General features: G+C 44.4%; 1 protein-coding gene across 2 annotated transcripts in view; it reads left to right on the top strand.

The window, feature by feature from the left end:
- The window catches only part of DPYSL3 (dihydropyrimidinase like 3), a 104,914-nt gene that overhangs the window by 26,562 nt on the left and 55,439 nt on the right, over positions 1-22,913 (top strand). Inside the window, exon 1 of one of the 2 annotated variants that reach the window (XM_059698792.1) lies at positions 17,708-17,954. The exons of the other annotated variant lie outside the window; for it this stretch is intronic. Within the exon in view, the coding sequence (XP_059554775.1) occupies positions 17,916-17,954 (39 nt within the window). The 5' untranslated portion in view covers positions 17,708-17,915. Of the gene's footprint in view, positions 1-17,707; positions 17,955-22,913 lie in introns of those variants that run through there. 2 annotated transcript variants of the gene reach the window in all.

Raw genomic sequence — 22,913 nt, 5'->3', positions numbered from 1 at the left:
TCAGGGGCGATCGGGGCCGGCAGCCGCTGCTCACACTTGCTGACAGTGCTGAGTAATTGGGACTGGCACCGGGCACCAGCAGCAGGTGTGAGCGGCGGCTCTGGTGCTGGCTGCGGGTGCAAGTGGGGCCGGCGCCGTCAGTGGGTGCAAGCAGCAGCTGCTGCCCCGATCGCCCCTCAGGAGCAGGGGGAGGTGGAGAAGCCCTGAGAGGCGATCAGGGACTGCAGCTGCCACTTGCACCCGCTGATGGTGCCGAGCGATCAGGGCCATCACCGGGTGCGGGCAGCAGGTGCAAGCACCTGGCGGGACCGCGACGCATGGGAGCAAAGAATTTTCAGTAACCAGCAGAGGCTTGCCCCAATGACAGCAACCGGCGCCCCGCCATGGTCTGGCGCCCTTGTTCACCTGTTCACCATCCCACTGCGGCTGATGCCCGCCATGTTCCGTGCTCTGCCACCTGCTGCTGATGCCCACCATGTTCTGTGCATGCCCCCTGGTGGTCAGCACACGGCATAGCAACCGATTGTTTGGTTGTTCTGCTGTTTGGTCTTTTTGTGTATTAGGGTTCATATATATATATATAATCTATAGAAACAATATAATAATCATACATTTATTTCTAAGGATGTGTTTATTGGTGTTACTTTGACTTCATGTTCTTAATCCAAATAAATTAACTTCAGCATAGCTGGAGTGTCTCAGTTGGTTGAATGTCATCTCTTGAACTGAAAGGTTACTGGTTCGATCCCCAGTCAGGGCACATACCTGAGTTGTGGGTTTGATCCCTGGTCAGGGCACTACAAAAGGACAATTGATGTTTCTTTCTCATATCAATGTTGCTCTCGCTCTCTCTTTCTCCCCCCCCCCCCTTCCTCTCTCTAAGCATGTCCTTGGGTGAGGATTAAATTAAAGGATTAACTTCATATTTTTTTCACTGTAATTACCCCTCTAAAACTTTTAAGAGTGTTTTCAAGAGTTTGAGTCATCTTCCTCATTATGATAACATGCGAAGACAGTCCATTAAATGGGATTACTCCTGTAGTTTCTAATTACTTCAATCTTTCCACCTTTTATAAGGCATCTTTATTTATTCTTTAATTTATCTTATGTTTATTAGCATCTTTGAAGCTTTGCTTTTATCTGTCCTTTTGAGGTGTTCTTTCCATTCCCTTGAATAATTTTCCATTTTGAGTAATTTCATCTTTCTGTCAAGTCTTTAGCAATGATGATCACGTTGTGTCAATCTTAAAAAAATCAGAATGCCAGCTTTCATGTCTGGGCATCCTCTTCAAAACTCCTCTTGGCTTTCCTTTAGAAATGCCATTATTTTAACTTTTTATTTTGAAATGATTATAGGCTCACAGGAATTTTCAAAAATGGTACATAGAGTTCTTTGAACATTTTACTCAGCTTTTACCAATGATCACATCTTATGTAGCAGTAGCACAATGTCAAAAGCAGGAAGCTATCACTGGTATAATAATGTTACCTAGATGGCAGGGTCTTATTCATATTTCACCAAATTTACATTCTGTGTGTGTGTGTGTGTGTATGTGTGTGTGTGTGTGTGTGGTTCTATTCAATTTCACCCCACACATATTCACATAAGCACCATTACAACCAAAATACAGAATTGTTTCATCACTAAAGGAAGTCCCTCATGCTACCTAAAGTTTTGTCATTTTGAGGACATTATATAAATGGGATCATACAGTATATCACTGTGAAATTATTTTTGTTCATTAAGCATAATACCCTTAAGATCCATCCTTTCCTCCTACTTTTTCATCTATCACTAGTTTGACCCTTTTTATTGCTGAGTAGTATTGTATTATGTGGGTGTACCAGACTCTACTGACCCACTCATCTACTGGAGAACATTTGGCTTGTTTTCACTTTGGGGCTATTACCAATAGAAATGCTATGAACATTCTTGTCCATGTTTTTGTAGGAATGTAAGTTTTATTTCTTTGGGATAAATGCCCAAGAGTGTAACTGTGAGGTCAAATGGTGTATGTTTAGTCTTGTAGGAAACTGCCAAATTGTTTCCTGGAGTGGCTCTACCATTCCAACCAACAATGTATGAAAGAAGTGACATTTTTGATACAATTTCTTCTTTAAGAAACCTATCAAAATTCAGAGTTTAAAAAATAAAGGACTTTTCGGGTGATAAAAATATTCTACACCTAGATCGTGGTGATCTTTGTAAAACTCTGTGAATATACTGAGAAACAATGAATTGGAATTTTATGGTATATGATTTATATCTCAATAAAGATGGTAACAATAAATAAAAGGATATGACAACTAGGGATCTAATTGTATTACAAAAATCTTATTTCTTCACTAACTTTCTAATTTATTAAGAATTTACATGTGGCAGGCATTACATAAAATGCTTTATATACATTAATTCTTGACCCATCTGTAACCATTTGCAACTTCCTCATCCTTTTCTGTAAATGGGAATAGTAAAATGACCTTCCTTTGTGAGGATTGAATGGAATAATTCATACAAAGCATTTAGAATGATGCCTGCCTAGTATCATTATCCTTATTAAATTCATGAAAAGACATTTTCCTCTTAGCAGTTGAAAACTGCCTGGTAATAGTGTTATGAGAAAGGGAGCCACATGTATTAATAAAAGATGACAGATTGTGTCCTTGTATTTAAGGGAGGACAAGGGAAGCAGCTGACAGTGATCACCTGCTATGCACCAGACACTGTATTTATTAGCCCCCACTTTGCTCATTTAATCTAAAAAATTTTCCACAGTGTCTATAGAATCATTTCCATTATATAGAAGAAGAAATAAGCTCAAAAAGGTTGAGAAAATTTCCCAGTTTCCTAAAGCAAGCATTTGATAGAGCCCCGATAGAAAACCAGGTCTGTGTCCCTAGTCTGTGCTTTTCTACTTTCACGGATGAAAGGAACTGATACAAATTAGACTTTTCTTCAAAATACTGCAATTAACTAGGGCAGTGATTTTCAAATGGTGTGGGGCAAGAATTTTTAAAACATGCAATACCTGGCTATTTAGTCAAGGGCACTGATCTCTTTAAAACTTTTTTTCTAATCCTCACCCGAGGATATGTTCATTGATTTTATTAGAGAGAGGAAGGGAGAGAGAGAAAGAGAAACATCAATGTGAGAAACATTGATCGCTGCTTCCTGTACGTGGCCCCACTGGGGATTGAACCTGAAACCCAGGTATATGCCTTGACTAGGAATCGAACATGCAACCTTTTGGTGTACAGGACAATGTTCCATACAACTGATCCACCTGGCCAGGGTGGACACTAATCTCTTTTGCCTTAGATTGTCAAATAAAACAATGACACCAGCCAACACAACAATAGCTGTCTGGTGTGAATGAATCAAAATTATACCTATTTTTTGTCAAATCAGCAAAAATAGATATATTTTGGTGTGCCGAAGAATTTACAAATTAGTTTACATGTGCCGTGAGATGAAGAAGGTTGCAAATCGTTCACTTCGGTTATCAAGATAACTTTCAGTTTTTCTCTCTTCTTTATTCAGAAACTAAAATTTAGCATTTCTAAGTTTGCTGTATGTAAATGTTTTTACTATATTTTTAAAAGAAATTGAGAGATACCTATGGTAGTTCAGAGTGAGGTTTTAATCGACCTGAATTTCCAACTGTTTAGAGCTTGAGCTGCAAAAGGCAAAAATCTCTGGTGAGAGGCCCCATTGGCAGAAATGCTCAATAAGTGAACAGACATCTTCCAGAGATTGGAAGAAGCCGGAGTACCCCATGCTGAACTCGATTTAAAAACCAAACAAAAACTAATTCTAAGCTAAGAAGAAAAGAAAATTGTTTGCAATAACATGTCATCAAAACGATTTCTCAAGTCTGTTCATCCATGGATTAGTCTTTGTGTTCTTTCTCCTTCAAACCCTTTTCTCTTTAGAAACTGCCAAGTGTTGTAATGGAAGCAAAGAAGGGACTCTAATGTCAGCCAAATTATTGTGAAAAACAAGGAAAAGTTTTCTCTGTGGGAGCCTCACAGATTATGCACCCTATTGCTCCAGTTTATGGAGGAACTTGGCAGGTTTTCCCTGGAAAGAAACACAAAGATTTGGAGTTCCACTTGGAAACGTAGGTCCTCCTGATTTCTGGATCCGCACAGAGACAGCACCCTCACATTGACGCGGGACAGGAGAAATTTGGAAAGGAACCCACTGATTTATTCTGATGTGTTGGCATGTTATAACTTATTTGATTTTACTTTATTTTATTATGATCAGGAGAAACAAGGTCTGCTTCCCATATGATTAAAACCAAACAAACCGAACAGTCTTGGGCTGGGTTAGGACAGTGATGGCAAACCCATGACACGTGTGTCAGAGGTGACACGTGAACTCATTTTTTTGGTTGAATTTTCTTTGTTAAATGGCATTTAAATATATAAAATAAATATCAAAAATATACATCTTTGTTTTACTATGGTTGCAAATATCAAAAAATTTCTATATGTGACACGGCACCAGAGTTAAGTTAGGGTTTTTCAAAATGCTGACACACCGAGCTCAAAAGGTTCGCCATCACTGGGTTAGGAGGTTCTCTGAATCGTGAGAAATGACCCTCAAAACTGGCTGAAAAACCCAACAAGAGTGAACAACGGCAGGCTGCAAGTCCCAGGAAGATGCGGCAGCAAGCAGCTTCAGACACATTTCATTTTGCTGTGTTATTAATGGCTTGGAAAGAGGCTATAAACCTATTATGGTAATTGCATCTGCAGATGAGGGTAAATGGCATGGTGCTATAGACACTAGTGAGCAAGAGACATAGTGCAGAGCAACCTTAGATTAGAAATATGGACAGGAAATGAACAAATGAGGTCAGCCTGGAAAAGTAGAAACGTGCATCTGGAGAAATACATAATTCGAAAAACAGAGAGGTACTTACAGGGAGGGTCATACTTGGAAACAATGATGGTAATTAGACCTTTGAGCAGATATCAGTCCTGGATATGTTTGTCACATGATGGAAAAAATAATACTAAGACCTGGTGTTCAAATAGCCTTTCTGGATGCATTTTTTCCCCCAAATGGGGGCATTTCCATGATCTCATTTGATCATCAGCCCAATGGAGAATAAATAATTTGCTTCCAAATTGGAAGGAAATTCCATATTCTCCATTGAAGATCTGAGGAGAAGTTAAATGAATTGCTTATGGTCAAATAATATGTAATAAAACAGACATGGCTAAAACGTGGGACCCTTGACTCTATTCTTTTTCTCTCTTTAAAAAAATATATTTTTATTGATTTCAGAAAGGAAGAGAAAGAGATAGAAACACCAATAATGAATCATTTGATCAGCTACCGCTTGCAAGCCCCCTACTGGGGATGGAGCCAGCAACCCAGGCCTGTGCCTTGACTGGGAATCGAACCAGTGATGTCCTCGTTCATAGGTCAATGCTCAACCACTGAGGCACAGCGGTGGGCTCTTTTTCTCTTTTCACAACACCACCTTTGTTTCTGATTCAGCATTTACTTGTCACTTTCTGATATTGCACAGAATTTTATTTTATTTGAGGCTTTGTATTACTGTAGGTTTGAACAGGGCATGAACCTGCCTCGGCCCCCACACCTCTATATATCTAGGATGAAGCGAGGCAGTATGTCATGGATGGTGGGTGGTCTCTGGAGTGGGAGTCAGAACCTACACTAATCATGTCACTGACTATGGGGTTAGGGGTTGGCAAACCATGTCTTCTTGTAATCTCGCATGCTTCCACTATAGGATCAAGTGGGTTGATCACAATGGTCTCATGGACTTGATTTCTTTGAAGATCTAAAATAATAATGAAGCTAGAGCAAAAAGACAATCAGAGACAGAAACCGAGGAGCCTGAGAGAGGGGAAAGGGGGGCAGGAGAGAGAGATGCGTATACCTGTAATACGTGGACTGAGAACACTATTAGCATATAGCAGGCAGGCAAATTTGCATTGTCAAGGGTCGCCTTTGCAAAATTTATCTCACCTACTCTCTCCTGAACTTGTTAGAGAATTTCGATCTTAAACTTGACAATTTTTCTTTCCCTTGTTCATGATGTATGGGTTTCTGTGCACCCTCCTCTGCCCGTTTGTGTGGACAGCAGATAAGAATCAGGGAACCAGTCGTCTTTTCATCTTTTGGGGTTCTGCCAAGATCATAATGGCTCCTTTTCCTCTATTTCCACGTGGGTGGGCTCCTTGCAGTCAGGTTTATGTTGTGATTACTCCACCCCTCCTCCATAGGTGATTAGATGGTAGGTTTATAACTGACTCGAGCAGAGCCAATCAGATTCTTTCCAATTGAGAACTGGAACCAAGAGACTTATTTTATTCTCTTATTTGCTTAATGCACAGAAATATGGGCCAGTCAAATGTTTAAAGAAAAAATGTAGCTAGTGTAAATACAGTCGAGTGAATGACCATGAGGCCTCAGGAGGTAAAAGAGACTGTGGCTGACAGGTCCTGATTCCAGCCTGGCTGAGTACTTACACTTGCATCTTTTAAATAAATACAGTCCCTCTTTTTAAAAAATTGTTTTACTGATATTGTTATCTTTAACTTTTTAACCAGGCATTTTCACTAATAGTCTACCTACATGATATCCTGTTAACATGCAAATGAGTCCATCCAGAACTTTCTGTGACCCCAGCCAACCCTCCAGGATTCTGCTCTCCAGGAGGGTTTACATTTGGTTTGAGTTTGTTTATGAGTGTACGGATGTGTGCATGCACATCTGTAGAGTATATGTATGTTGGCATGAGTTCATCCAAGGCATTCAATACACATCTCATGCCTGCCTTCGCCAATACTCAATACTATGCTGGCACTGGGCATACAGTGAGGAATAAACACAGCACCGCCCTCAAGGACCCTGAGGACAATGCCCAACAAAACGATAGTTACAGCATCCTCGGTAAGGGCAGTGCTGGAAGTTGGCAGCGACTTGAGGAAGCACCAGGGGGCAGTGAGTAGGTGTCAGGGAAAGCTGTCTGGAAGAGATCATGCCTGGAGTTTCCCAAGTCCAGTAGGGCAACAGTCGTTGGAGGCGGAAAGTGTGACATAGGCAAGCAGTTGGATGTGAGAGAGGAACTAGTCGTTCCTAGGGTTACTGGACCAGAAAGTACAATCAGGAGTGAAGAGAAATGAAGCCACAGAGATGAGCAGAGGCCCTGTACGGGGAGTTTTGTATCATATTAAGAATCTGAGACTTTAACCTCAGAGTACTGGGAAATGATTGGAGACTCACAGACAAGTAATGGAGGCAGTAATAATTAAGTTATGACCTAAGGACCAGTTTCCATTCCCTGGCTCCCTTGGGAATTTGCTTAGAGAAACTGTGACCACTGGACCCTCAGGCATATGTGTCTGCCATTCCTACTTCTCTGAAAAGATAGGGAGCCAGGAGGCACTATGGCCTTGGAGCATTTGCTACAGCTCAGTGCAGGAAACCAGAGGAAATAAAACAAAGGACAGACAGCCAAAGTCCCTTCCTGGAGACGGATGGGAAACCTGGAAAATATAAACTGGGGTTGCAGCTTTGTACTTGGGGTTGGCTTGCTATTCTGAGCTTCCATCCAAGAGTGAAGCTCACATCCCTCATCTGGAGTGAGCTGTTGTGCTGTACAGGCAGCGATCTGAGTCCAAGCACACGTGTTTCCATTCAGCCCAAGGGTGAAGCTGACTGCACTTAGCCTTAGATCCAGCAGCTCCAGTGCGTGTTCTCAAGCAGGCTTTTAACAGGAGGCCTGGTGGTTCCCGGATTCAGTCTTGTGATTTAGGGCCCATTGGGAGTGAAGTGGGGTGGGCTGGGGTGGAGGTAGCTCCTTGGAGAGCTCATTGCTCTCTCAGTTCTGAACAGACACTGGACCTTGGAAAAGAACAACCCAAACCTCTGAGACATAGAGTCCCTATTTTTTATTTTTATTGATTGATTTTAGAGATAAACAGGAAGGAGGGGGAAAGAGAGGGGTGGAGGGAGGGAGGGGGAGAGAGAGAGAGAGAGAGAGAGAGAGAGAGAGAGAGAGAGAGAGAGAGAGATCAAATTGTTGTTCCACTTATTGGTTCATTCATTGGTTGATTCTTGTATGTGCCCTGACAGGGGATTGAACCCCAACCGTGGCCTATCAGGATGACACTCTAACCAACTGAGTCAGGGCCAGAGTCCCTATTCTTTAAGGCCTAAATAACTAAAGAGTCTCAGATGGTCTGATGTCAGAACTCAAATGATGATAACCAGGCAGGTGGCATAAATACATGGAAGCACGTATACTAATATATACAGGCTTCTGTGGAAAGGAAGAGAAAGCAGCAGGCATTGTGACTAGGAGAATACATTCTGTTCAAAACTCAGCCAGTATTCAGTTCCAGCTGATGGACACTGATGTGTGCCTATGAGCCTAGAATTGCAAAGTTCCTCATTTTTAAAGAAATCCAAATTTGAGTGCAAAATTTATGCATTTTAAGATATTGGCTAAATAAAAACGTTGCATTAGGTAGATGTTCATTTAATAGCAGCCTCACGGTTACAGGTAGGGTTTCCTGGGAAGCAGATTCTGAGAGGGAGAGTAGGATGCAGGAAGTTTATTAGGCAGTGTCCCTAGAAGCAACAATTGTGAAAGGGGAGGGGAGGAGAGGGGAGGTTTGGGCCCAGGGTGAAGTCTATCTGTGATGTGGTCTTTAACAAAGACATAAGCTGACCTACAGTCCTGAAGTTGGGATCACCCTTATAGTTGTTGCTCTTTTGTGGCGAGGAGGCCAGGCCTTTAAATGCTCTGGTTAACCAATGACTGGATCAGGCTGCCCTTGCAGGGGTGGGTATCTTAGACAAGGGCAGCTTCTAGGAAGGGCTGACCACTGAGTGTTGGAATGAATCCTTCAGTCCTGAACCTAGAGCTTGGTGGAGCTTCACTGTGTCTCCTGCAGACCCCTCCTTGCGCTGCTGCTACTGCTCAATTTCACTTCTTTGTGTAAGTGCTCGGTGCAACAACTCCAGGATCAGCAGGTATCTCTTCTCTTGGGGGTCTGAGGGCCTCTTTTCCCATGGTCTTACGGCCACAATAATACTCATCATGGCCCTTTACTATTCTAGATTTTCTTCATCCTTAGCTACCTCCTTCACTGGGCCAGGTGATTTACTTGCTGTTGGAGCACAGACCCTCATCTCTGAGGGCTCTGAGCTCCTGTCACCATGCCCTTCTCAGGGCACGCACATATTTCCCAGTTGTGTCCCTGGGAGTGAAGGTAAAAGGGGGTCACTTCTGCTGTTTCTTCCCCTTGGTTCTTGGATCCATGTGTTCTTTCTTTCTGGACACAGCACCATATACTAGTAGAGGGCATTGATTTAAAATGTCCAGTGCAACTTGGAGGATGGTGCTTTATCCTTGCGAAGAATCATCTCTGAATTGGTGCTTCAGTTGTGCCTTCAGTAGGCCATTCTTCCATACTCACGATGGCAGCTTCAGGGTTATGTGGCAGCTGATATAACTGGTGGATCCCACAATCACGTGGCCATTCTTGCATCTTATTTGCTTTTAAACAGGCCTCTTGATCTGACATGATGTTATGTGGGATCCCACTTTAGTGCATTAAACACTTCTTAAACCCTCAAATAGTAGTGCTGCCTGAGGTCCTAGCAGCAGAAAACATACCTAGCATGTGTTCATTTCTGTAAAAATGAATCACTGTGCCTCCTGGTATGAAAAGGGTCCAAATGTAGTCAACTTTTCACCAAGTGGTCCTGTGTATCTTTGAGGGATGGTGCCATGTTGGCGAGGTAGTATTGCTTTCTGCTGCTGGCAGGATGGATGATTGACAGCACCAGTAGCTGGATCAGCATTGGTGAGTAGCCTGCATAGCCTCTTCTCTGTGTCTACTCCATCCGTGAGCCCATTGTGCCAATATTGGGGTGGTTAATGATGGAGCCTGGCTGATGTCAACTGAATGAGTCATTTTGTCTTCCTCATTTCGTGTCTCCGCTATGATGGATGCTCTCTGGGGAGGGCATTGATATGTAATTTCTATATCTTTAGTCTTCATGCCCACTTCCATAGGTCCAGGTCCATCATATGCTTCTACCCATGACCTCATTTTCCTTGATCTTTCCATCTTTCCCCTTTCTGCCTAGGAATCCTTCAACACTGATAGTATGTGAAAATGATCACTAGATGGGTCCGTGAACCCAAAGAACCAAATGTAAGCCAGGTCTAGACCAGGGGTCCATTTATACCTGGCCTCAACATGCCTCCTCTCTAACAGAAAAGCTATGCTGATGCTTCTAGTCTCTGTGTATCAGTGCCAACTGGGAAGTTGTATCCATTGGTCCTTAGGTGTTTAGTTATTCCCTTTCCCAGTTGGTAGTGGCATTAGTATATGGCCCTTGAGGAGAGAGGAGAAGACTCATTATCATATACACCAGACATGGTATTGCAGGCTCCTTTCTCTTGATGACCCAACTTCTCCTCCAGTTAACATTTTTTTAAGCCTGAAAACTAGGTCACATCCAGAAATTGGGCAAGGGAAATTAGTCATTCCATTAGTGGAGTGACTAACCTTAGCTCCCTGATCATGAATCCTTGATTCACTTTGATTTCTATCTATTGTGGTTTCTTATTGCTGCTGAAACAGATTACCATACACCTATGGGCTGAAAACAATACAGTTCTGGAAGTGAGAAGTCTAAAATGGGTCTTATAGGGCTAAAATCAAGGGATCAGGAGGGCTGAAATCCTCCCGGAAGCTCTGTTTCTTGCCTTTTTCAGATTCTAGAGGTGGACTACTTTCCCTGGCTCATGGCCACATCATTTTGACCTTTGCTTCCAACATCACATCTCCCTTTCTTTCTCTGACCCATTGCCTCCCTCTTATAAGGACCTTTGTGATTACACTGGGCTCAACTGGATAATCCTGCCTGTGGCTTTAAAATGAGTTGCCATGAAAGCTAATGGAGAAGGCCAGGGGCTGTCAGAATCATTCTGTACTAAAGAAGTGAGTGAGAAGCTCCGTCCGGGGAGAAGGAGTTGTGCACACTAGCTCTCACTGGTGGAAGTGTGATTTGGGGATAAGCCCATGAGAATACTACTCTGTGGCTATAACCTTTTTCCCCCCTCTTTTATGGCTTATGTATAACAAGGGTAGGCTTATTTGTCAGGTTATTTCTGTGTATTTAATATGTAAACATCTAATAATAGCAGGTGAATCACCACTTTGATTTTCATTCTGTGACACTGGAATTACACAACTAAGATTTCCTTTGAATTGTAGGTGAAATTAATAGACCCAAATACTTAACGGGCAGTTCTGAGATTAACTGTCTATTTATTCGCACTAAAATTGCCTACGTATTTCACAAAGGTCTGCTACGTGGTTTTGCCCCTTCAAAACTCTTCTATATTTGTTTGGGGACTATTTTTTTCCCACCCTTAAAATTAGGAGTAGGGGAAATTAATATAGGAAAACATAAATTTGTTTTTTAAAAGTAGAAAATATTTTTAAGAGTAAAAACCGTGTACATGGCTAAGCACTCATTTTAGATATTATAGCAATTAAAAGGAAGACAGAATATTCTTGACGTTTCCCTCTATTCAATTAAATACCTCCTGCCCTGCATTAAAGGTAGAAATAGCTGCCCTCTAATTAACTTACTTTGTACTAAGAGCTTTACATGAATAATTATATTTAATCTTCAAATGTTCACTGTCCTTTACTCGTCTATACATCTGTGCCCTCCCTTGTCTCCTGACCGGCATAGATCCCAGGCCTCGTCCTCAATTCCCTTGAGTTTCTCTCTGCCTTGTCAGCACTCACCTAGGAAAGCCCTTGTTAAACTGCACACCCTCCCTACCCCGTGCCTGCATACTCTGCGCACATACAGCTGTACACGGCAGAAGGAATATCAACAAACATGCTTATGAGTCTTTCTTCAAATTCATGGCCACTAACTGAAGGAACTCCTTAGTGCTGCCAGATAATAACACCATATTTCCTATTTCCCTAGTCCCTTTACTCTCCTGGAAAAGTAATTCATACCAACTCCTCTCCCTTCTAACTTCTATCACCTTCCCCCCAGACTGTCTTAGCTGATGACAGAGAAAAAAGACACAATCACAAGAGAACTTTCATAAACTCCCTCTGTGAAATTTACCTAGCCACCTGTCTCTGTGCCACTATGCTCTTCCCTTCAGTTATTGGGAAGAAACATCCTTGCTCCTTGCTAAGAGGCAAGCCCTCCTTCTGAACACTAGGTGTCACCTGTGTTGTCCATTCAAGATGATAGAGCATTTACTGCATTTCTTTCCTGCTCCATGAAGTTTCCTCTCCTTACTGAATTAGGCCCACTGGCACACACCGTGATATACTTCCCTCATATTAGATTCCACTTTCTCTGCTAGTTACTCTCCATTTCCCTGTCCCTGTTTGCAATACAATTCCTTGAAAGAGTTGCCTGTCTTAGATGTCTCTAATTTCCACCCCCACAACTTCATTAAGACTGCTCTGACACAGGTACACACATAGTAGGTGCTCAGTAAATACCACTGAATAATTTCATACATGCTCACAAAAAACAAACAAAAAAACCACTGTGATATGGGCATTTAGATACTCATTTTATAGGTGCTCTGTTTAAGGTGCTCAGTGACCTTAACAGTGCTCTCATGTACCGATTAATTCTCAGTTCTCCTCCTCCTCAATCTTTCAGGGGCCATTAGGGAAGTGAACACATTCTCTTCTTTGAAATAATTTTGTTTCTTGACCTTCAGAGCACAATACTTGCATGCTGTCCCCTCTGTCTCATTGACCACTCTCTCTGCTTCTTTTCCTGGTTTCTCATTTCCATTAGAGATGCTACTTACCTCAGATTTCTTCTCTATCTGCACTCCCTTCCTTGGTCATCTCCTCCAGCATTGTTACTTTAAGTAATACCTAATGGCTGTCAACTCCCAAACTCGTATTTCTCTCCTAGCTCTTCCCTTAGATTTCTGACCTCAGATATCCACCTGCCTGCTCAGCCTGCTCAACATTTCACTTGGATGTTTGATAGGAATGTCCACAAACATATGCCTGACCTTTCTTCACAATCCCATTCCTCCTACACTTTTTCCTATCTCACCTTCATCTTTTGAATTGCTCAGGGCAACAAATTTAGTGTAATCTTTGATTCTTCTCTCTGTCATACCCCAGTCAAATACTCAGCAACTACTGTTGGCATTACCTTGAAGTAGATCCAACATCTAACCATTTCTCACTGCTTCCACTGCTACCGTTTGGTCTGAGCTACCATCCTATCACCTTGCCTTCTGTGACCCCTCTGTGTAAATTTCCAGCCCATCCTCAAAACTCTGGAATGACTTTTACCTTGCCATCCCTGCTTTATTTATCCTCAATACACTTGCTCCTAAAATGGAAGCTTAAAGAGGGCTTTTGTCTGTAGTGTCCAAATATTTGTATCCCTAATGCCTAGGTGCCCATAGTAGGTACTCAATAAATAGTAGTTGAATGGATTAGTAAATCATCACAAAACACTGTAAAGGTAGGTAATGAGATGCTCATTTTAGAGAGGATGAAACAAGGCTCAAAAAGCTGAGGAAATCTGCTGAAGGTCATGGAAATAGGAAGTGTGTGAGCTGCAATATGGAACAAGGTCCTTCTGCTCCTCAACCCAGATTCTTAGACAGTGCACCATTTTGGGTTTAAGTCCATAGTTTTCCCTCTGAACTTATCAACAAGAAATTTTTTAAAGAAATTCTTTAAATGACCACAGGCTTTTTTTTTTTTTTTACCTCCTCATACAGTTTGATGGAAGTTCCCTTCAAAGCTTAGCTTTATAATCTCTCTCTATATATAAAAGCCTAAGTGACCCTTACGACAGAACGACCAGTTGACCAGTCGCTATGATGCGCACTGACCACCAGGGGGCAGATGCTTAATGCAGGAGCTGCCCCCAGGTGGTCAGTGCACTCCCAGAGCCAACCTCCTGCAGCCCCTCCCCCCAGCCAGCCAGCCCTCCCGACTGGCCGGCCAACCTCCCGGGTTCCTTCCCCCTCCCCTTATCACCAGCCCCACCTACCGGTCAGCCGGCCACCCCCCCAGAGGCCTCCATCACCGGCCAGGCCGAGGGACCCACCCATGCATGAATTCATGCACCAGGTCTCGAATTAGTGCATAAATACCTAACCTATTCTACTGAGCCATTCTGTGACACATGTGTTGCCTTGGAATTTGTGACTGTATCATATTAGCAAAGTGATTCTTCACCATCTTGAATTTATCTGCTCTGAAATATAGAATCAGGAAACTCTAAGAAGCCCAAGAGATGCAAAAGTATTCTTAAATCTAGATTCTAACCATATGCCCTTTAATTACAGGAAAGTTCTTACTCCATCTACTTTTTCTTCAGATAGAATTTAAATCATTCTTGCATTCACTCACCTAATTATTGAGCAATTTCTTTGGGCAAGGCCCTATTTCATACACTCAGGACATAGCAGTGAATAGAACAGACACATTCCCTGCTCTTAAGGAGCTCACATTCTAGTGATGGGAAAGAGGATAATACTCAATAATAAATTAATTTGTCATGTGGGGTAAAGTACCACCAACATAAATAAAATACAGAAGAGGTCTAACAAAGGACCCTCTGTTGATAAGGAATAAAGTCAACTACCAGTATGTGAGATCTGGGACATTATTATTATTATTATTCACCCCTGGAACACTGGTACCTAGAAAAATAATAGCATATCGTAAGCACAAGGTAAATATCATGTGAAATTGTGAGAATGAATGAATGATGCTGAAGAAGAGAGCCCAGTTCGGGTACTGCAGGAGTCCAGGTAACAGCAGATGGTGGCTAGACACAGACAGCAGGTTTGTCGATGGAAAGAAGAGGTTGCATTCTGGTTGTATTCAGAAGACAGAAGCAACAGCATTTCTTGACAGATTGGATAGGCAATGCAAATTGAATTGGGTTGGACTGGATTGAATTGGCCTGAGTTACTAGAAAAACTTAGCCTTGGTTGAAATGTGGAAGTCTATGGGTGCGGTAGTTTTGATGGCCAAAATTAAGTTTCTTTGGGACCATAAATTAAGTCCCTCTGTGTCTCCCTCCCTCTCTCATAGTTTGCTGAGATGCCTAAAGCCAAGTACTGCTGTGTATCCAAGGAAAACCATTCAGAGTCATTCTACTGTGGAAAACATCCACGCTGCGTGCACTCCTCACCCTCTTGGCCAGACACAGAGGCATCTTGTGTTGATCGCTGCCTTTCTTCTTACTCCTTGAATAAGAAAGGCAAAGCCAAAGAGGGGTTTTTCCTTCAAACTCATCTCAGACACTTGATTTTGATTTTAAAAGAGAGAGAGATGATTGAAGGGGATGAAAGAGGGATAAAATGGTGTTTGTTTTACATTTCTGATGAGGAGAACAGCTTGGATCGATTAGCTGGTGATTATGCATTCCTGTGCCTGGCTTGTCACGGCACTCCGATCCGGAGAAACACATCACAGGTCCTATTCTGTATGGCCTTTTGCAGGCAAACCTGACCTCAAAGAGTTTAACCAAGTCTTGTAACTTGAAACAACACACACACACACACACACACACACAGGACCAAATAACCAAAAAATATGGTATCAATCTCATTAGTAGAGTGTTCTGGTTCATAATGACCATAACAGAGGAGATAATTAGGATGCAAGACAGGCAAAGAAACCCAGGAATTAAAAAAAAAAAGGTAGTAATATTTCTTTAGGACTATAAATGTCCCCTATATATTTTTGCTTTTTTAAAAGAAGAACTTGCAAAATCCCTTCAAAAGACTTGGTGGCAGTAAACTATGGAAAAGATTCAGAGAGACCTCTGCAGGGTTTCACAGTGTGTAGTTTAATTCTTTTACTCTGTTCTAAATATAATCCTGCTTATTTGCATGTCAATCCCCAGAATGCTTTGTAATTTCACAACTCTTGGCTAGTGGTCTCAGCACTTAAGCTTTAAGAACAAAGCAAAATGTTTAGGGCGTGCCTTTGGTTTCCGTCTCTCAACTCCTCCCCCCTGTGCTTTGCAGAAGCGTTCTGGGAGGTGACCTTTGCCTGGCATTCATTGTCCTGGGCAGAGTATCACAGTGGAGTGGACTTTTCCTGTGAAGCCTGCATTCAGTCTAGTTACACATGAATACACTGGAAGCTTGGATTAACTCAAGAAGGGAGTGTTTGGGTGGGGGTGGGGGGGCCCTTAGTCTCCCCTTTGATTATGTCAGGTTTCTGGAAAGCCCCAGCTGAAGTATTCTGTTCTCTTTCTGTAGATGTTTTGTTTTTTTTTTATAGCATCTCCATTGCAAAGTAAGCCTTCAACTTAATGAAAAGATATCCTGAAGTGTGGTCAGTGTTCTGCCTAACAGAAACGTGAATTCAAGATTCCTCACGAAGACCTAGTCATGCTTTGTGAGATGTAAAGAATTTCTATTTAGTAGGGCGTTAGGATCCACAGTTGAGGAGTGGGGATGTAGGAGACTTATCTTGAGAGGGATTTCTAATTTTTGCACAGCAAGCCGTAGCTGTTTCTAAATGCTATGATTGGTATTTTTTTTTTTTTCAGGGGAGCTGGAAGCTCCCTAGTCAAGCACCACTCACCTCCCACCCACAGTGGCTTCTCCAAATTTGCCTCCCTTGGCAGTTAACTCGGAGCAGGTAGTAAAGGAGCAATATATTCCAGCGCTGAAGGGCATGTTTTTGCTTCTGCTAACGGTGACTTTCGACTATCAGCCCTGCTGCCTAAAGTAAACTCAGGAATGTGAACAGGTTGACTCACAAAATCCCTGGCTGCCCAGCAGTAACGTGCCTTCCCTTAAAGGTGTCATCTACTTTTTACTCAACAGAGCAACATCAATACTCTTTCTTCGATACTAAGAATCAGGTAGCAGCATTCCTTTAAAACATATTATTTTGATAATATTTTTGAATTCAGAAAAACAGTTGGTATTAGCTGACACGGTACCTACCCCTCGCAGCCCTCTGTGAGTGGGTTGCTTAACAATTTCTGATTCCTATTCTCTTGGTCTCAGGATAACAGTGGCCCCGACAGGCTGCACCAAGTCTGGCCAGTCCTGGGCTTTTTAAGGGTTTGTACCGGCTGTTTACACACCCAGCGACCAGCAGAGGCAGCGCCCAGCGCTTGGCTGTAACAAAGGCGGCGGCCACCCCCTCCAGCCCGCGAGGTGGATGGAGGGGGAAGGCAGGTTCTGGCAGGGACACCAGAGCTGTCACCTTTCAGAAATGAGGGTGGGGACGGGGAGAAATCCGACGGCGAGCTGGTGGGAGGCGCTGGCGCTTTCCCGAGCTGGGCCCTCGAGGCCAGGAGGGCGACAGCAGAGCTCCCTTCCTACCCCGGGACTGCAGCATCCCGGCCCGGAAAAGTCCCTCGCGCCCCCTGGTGGCCGTGGAGCGGCCTGGCTCCGCCGCACAAGCAAGTCACCAAAAAAAAAAAAAAAAAAAAAAAAAAAGGAAGAAAAAGAAAAAGTGGGTGAGGCAGATGCAAAGAGGAAAATCAATAGGGATAAGAGAGAAGAGGGAGGAGTCGCGGATCAGCCATTCCCATTCTTGTCTTACGGGGTCCCAGCTGGCACCGCAAAAGAAAAAGAAAAAAAACGCCCGGGCGTGAACGCGAGTGGAGGAGGTTGTGTGCGGGGGGGCCGAGGGTGAAAGGGGGACCAGGGAGATTTACTTTTGTCTCTGGCAGCCGCCGCGGGAGCCCGGGAGGGGGGCGGAGGCGAGGGGAGGCGGCGGCGCGGCCAGCGCACCACTCGCGCCACCTGATCTCGGGGCGCTGTGCGCGGAGGAAGGCGCGGGCGAGCCGGAGCCGAAGCAGGAGGGAGGGACGCCGCTGCTCAGCCACCGCCGCCACCATGTCCTACCAAGGCAAGAAGAACATCCCGAGGATCACGGTGAGTCCGGGCGCCGCCGCCTCTCTCCCTCTCTCGCCGGGTCCGCTGCGCTGCGGGCGGGGCGGCTGGGATCCCCGGTCCGGTCCCCGGGGAGGGACGGAGACCCGGGTCTGGGGGTGGAGAGCGGCGGTCAGTCCAGCCGGCGCGGCGGGCGCCACCCAGACGGAGCGACCCTGGGGCTTGGGGAAAACAAAACAAAGAGGAAACCCAAACACTGGCGCGGAGAATTTAGGACCATGTAGCCTCCTTTCCCACCGCCCGTAGTTCCCCAAGAACGCTGGGTTCAGGACTCTCCCCGGACCCCCGCTCCTCCTGGGGTGTCGGTGTGCGCCGCCCCAGGCCAGGGGTGCTTTTTGTCTAAGGTTGCTTTTGGCGGGGCCGGGTGTAGGGAGATGACACCTTTCCCCAGGGCACTGGGCGGCCCGACCGCGCCCCTCTCCCAGCTCCAGCCCCGTGGCGCTGCCCGCCGTGCCGCTAGGGTGATGGGGTGTCTGGACCGTCCGTCCTCATGCTGTCCCCTTCTTGCCTGCATTCACCCGATTCATATTTCAGTGCGTCATATTCGGGACCGGACAGCTAACGTGGCTGTAACGGGCATGACAACTGTTGTTGGTCTTTTTTTTATTTATTTTTATTTTGCCCTCGATGCATTTTACATTTTTCGTGCCATTTCTCCTCCCCAGCCCGCGAAAAGGCTGAGTTTTTAGAGCAGATTTTAGTTTGCAATCGCAGGCGCACGCTGTGTGCATGCGGTGTCCAACTGCCATTGTGTGCGAGACAGAGCCACCCTGGGCCTGCGGGTGTCAGATGCGCTGGGCGAGCCCTAGGCGGGGTGGAGAGGGGAGGTGCCAGAATCAGGTACAGAAGCAGACTTATACCAGCGACCAGCAAGATGCTTTCATGGCAAAATACAGCGCCCTGGGCTGGGATGCCTCCAAAATACCCTGAAATGATGCCCCCCCCCCCCCCCCAATGGAAGGGACATACCACAAGCTAGAATGGGCATTACAAAAATAAAAGCAAAACAAAAAAAGAAACCCCACTGACATTCGGTACTTTAGCGCTGAGCAGGGCAGTTGTGCTTTGTCTGTAGTGAATGAGGTGTGTGTGTGTAGTGCGTGTGGTGTGTAGTAAGGGAATGGGTGGCTACTCCATCTTTGCAGGGCAAACAAAGGAAGTGATCAGCTGGCCCCTGGGAGGCTCTGCAGCTGCCCGAGGGCAGAGCTGTACCTGCTGCTGCACTTAATTGGCCTCAATTCATTAGGTTTTGCTGTGGGCATGGGTCTGTTTGCACTTGTTCTCTTAGGCTTGGAACATCCTGTGCGTTTGTGATTGCCTTGCAGGACCTTCCCCTCTGTCGGCAGCAGGAGGCTGTTCTTGCCTCGCGTGCACTTGGCTAGGTGCTTTATTTCTGTTGCAGCATCCTACATTTTTCATGCACTTGGGCTTCATGCCACACAAGTGTGCCCCACCCCTACCTGCTGTTTACCTGGTCCCAGGGAAGAAACACTCCCCCCAGGGAAAGCGTTGGGATGGGTAGGGATCCTTTTGTCAGGTAGAGGGGCTGGGTTGAAACCCATCCTTCTTTACCACTCATTACCTGATACCATGAACTCCACATTATCGAAGAAACATTGTAGGTCATTTACAATGCACAGTTTTTTCTCAGTGCCAGTTGCTTTTGCAAAGAGCTGTGGAGGGTATAGTAAAAAAGAAAAGGCTGATTAGGACAAAAGCTCACTGTTTATACTTATTTCCCTAACTCAGAAGAGGTGCACCCAGAGATATGCAGGAGGTATGGTGCATATATGCCACTTGCTTTACATCCAGTATGCATTTGCCAGTTCTCCTGTTTGGGATAAGCAGAGAACAGATTTTTTCCCCCCCTAGTCTGAAGATTGCAATGGTTCTTATGGACTTAGCCTGTGATATGGCATTGAGGGCCACGCCCATTCTTCTAGGCATCATTTAAGCCACCCTTAAGGAAAGATGCAGAAATTTAGCCCTGATAACTTACCTGCCTTAGAAGCCACCATGGGTGTGGCTGTGTCCTAATCTCAGGGCCAGGTTTGCAAGGGGCTCCCTTTTGTTCCTGTTTGGATGCTCTTCCCTGGGGGGCATCCTTCCTTTTCAGTGCGGCTTCCATCCTTTCTCTCTGCGCGTGGGGCGTGGTGCTGCATAGCAGCCTCTGCTTGAAGCTGGGGCTGTGTCTCCAGCAGCTGTGACAGGAATGTACAATGGCTGTGGATTTCTTCAACCCAGGCTGCCTGATATTCATTGTTGAAAGGGGATGGGGGCAAGAGGGATAAGGCAGGAGTGAGGGGGATGCTGGTCTTTGGGAGCAAGAAATCCATTTGTAGATTTTTTTTTTTATGCTTTGTGTTGTATTTCTATGAACAAGGATTCTATTTTAGAATAAAATAGTTTTCTAATTTTGCATATCCAGAGATAATTATGGTTATCCACATATACAAGGGTTGAGATATTTATCTCCACAGTTAACATAAAAGCATGGATATATATATATATATATATATATATATATATATATATATATATATATATGAAATATGATTAAAGACTTAAATATAACATATATCTCCTACTGTCAATTCTAGTACTTTTTAATGGTAAGATTGTGGGATTTGAATTAAGTTTATTATCCTCATATTCCTTCCTGTGAAGGCTGCCCCACCCAGTAGCTGAAATGTCACTTTAATCTGAGGATGGGTGGGGACAATCTTTCCTGGCCCTGCACCCTCTATCTTCCCAGGCACCACCCGCTGCCACAGTCTGGGGGGCCTCAGTAAGGTTTTGTTGGTTGTCTTTCCTCCCACCTATTTGTGCTGCCCTCCTGAGATTTAAGCCTTCTCCCTACCCTGTGTGTATGGGTTTCCTGGAGGGGGTGGGGGTTTCTCCGTGAGTATCTCAGGCCTCAGCTGTCATGGTGCCTTCCTAGGTCATCTGTCTACGTGCACGACCTGAACAGCCTTCCTCAATACTAGACCTTGTTTCTAGAGGTCAGACACTGGCATTTTGGAGCAGGGCCCTTGCATTGGCATTCACCTCTGTCTCCACTAACTAGCACAGGGCCTAATACATGGACACCCATTGATGATCTGGTAAAGCAAGGAATGAATTAAAACGTGTTCCTAATGAGAATAGCTCACGCCCATTGAGTGTTTATTACATGCATTGTCTCACTTCATCCCTGAATTGACACTGAAAGGTATTACAGTTATCCTGATTGTGCAGATTTAAACAAACTACCTGAAAATCCAATGCATTTGGCCTAGGTCAGAGCTGCAGTGTTAGAGGCAGGGCGCACACCTACACACCTAGCTGAAATCAAAGTACATGTCTCTGCTTCAGCCATCACTCTTGCTTGGGGTTGGGGGGGCAGATGGTTTAGAAGAAAGACTCAGACAGTCTCTACTCCTGGTAGGACTTGTGAAGCATAGTTTCCTGCCATTGTCAACCAATTGTGTAACACGGTCCCTCTTACTTTTTATAGTCACTAAATATAAATGCCAATTTTAGGGATGGTAGCTACCATATCAATGCTGCAGGCAGAATATTTGGATAATCACAGTCATTGTTCTCCTCTGATATAAGCTACAACTTGAAGCTGGCTGCAGGAGTGGGTAGGGAGCTAACGCGTAGGTTCCAGTGCTTTCCATGTATTCTCTTAGCAGAGTTTCCACAAAAAAAACAAACCCATTTCACGGTTAAGGAAGTTGAAACATAGATAACTAGGTGAAGTCCCTTATCCAGTGTTACACAGTGAGACTTTGGGGCAAAGCTGGAAATGAAATCCATGTCCTGTCTGACTGCGTAACCTCAGCTGCCCTGGTACAGCCACAGCCTCCCATAGGCACCTGAAAGGTGTAGCTAGAACTCCTGAATTCCCTCTGGGGGACCAATCCCAGAGAGCTGGCTTTTTGCAAATACTAATTGGATTTCTGTGAATACATTCTGGCAGATAATTAATGCATTTCCCCTGCCTTGGAGGTTGGGCCATTCGTGTGTGATGTTTGGAAATTGCCGGATCACATCCTCAGTTGGAACGGGACCTGGAGAGTTCTGTCTAGGGCACCTAGTCTGAGCGCTGGCGGTGTTGTGAGCGCTGTGGGGGCCATGAGAATTGTTTTGGAGGGGAAGTGAGGGGGGATGCTTAGGGACTTGGGGGAATACCCAGGTCTCTGTAACAGTGGAGCAGGGGAAAGTACAGCCTTGCCCCTGGATCTATGTCTTCCTCTTCCTCCCACTTCGGATTGGGAGCAGATATAAGGAGATGGAGGACTAGCATTTGGGAGACTGAAGGAAGAGAGGTCATCCAAAGTCAGCTCTGTCATGTCAGGCATCTTGGGAGGCCAATTCCAGCGTAAAAGACAGAGGAAAACAATCAAAGATGTAGGAATGGAAAGCATCTTAGGTATCTGATCATGGAAATCTCAGCCCAGGCCCTGCCTGGGGTGCTTATTGTACTTTATATCTTGAGCAGGTATGTGAGCAGGTCTGATTCTCAGCCAGGTTATTTCTCTTTCTCGAATAGCAGCAAAACACCTCAGGTGAATAAAGAGCTATTAGTAACTGAGGGAGCCAGCTGGGCACTTGGGGGAATTCTAAGGAAATAGGTTTCCTGAGAATATTCAAGTCTCTGTGGTGGGACTGTCAGTTTATAAATAAAAATCCATCTTGCTTATCTCACTGGGCTGTTGAAAGGCTCAAATGAGGAGTGACCATGAAAGTGGTCTGTGAGCCCCGGATGTAGTCAGGAGAGTAAACACTGATTTATTTATACAATCTCAACCACTCTGGAATGTGGAAATGAATAAAGGAAGACTTGACAATGTCTAGAGTAGAAAGAGACTACTTAGGAAACTTTTAAAAAACACAACTTTCAAGAACAGACAAAAATGAGCACAATGTTATATAAAAACCATGATTTTTTTCCTG

The sequence above is a fragment of the Myotis daubentonii genome, chromosome 5 (assembly GCF_963259705.1).
Source record: "Myotis daubentonii chromosome 5, mMyoDau2.1, whole genome shotgun sequence".
In the NCBI taxonomy this organism is placed as follows: Eukaryota; Metazoa; Chordata; class Mammalia; order Chiroptera; family Vespertilionidae; genus Myotis; species Myotis daubentonii.
Note: the sequence above shows the minus strand (reverse complement) of the source record. Positions and strands in the feature narration are given on the sequence as shown.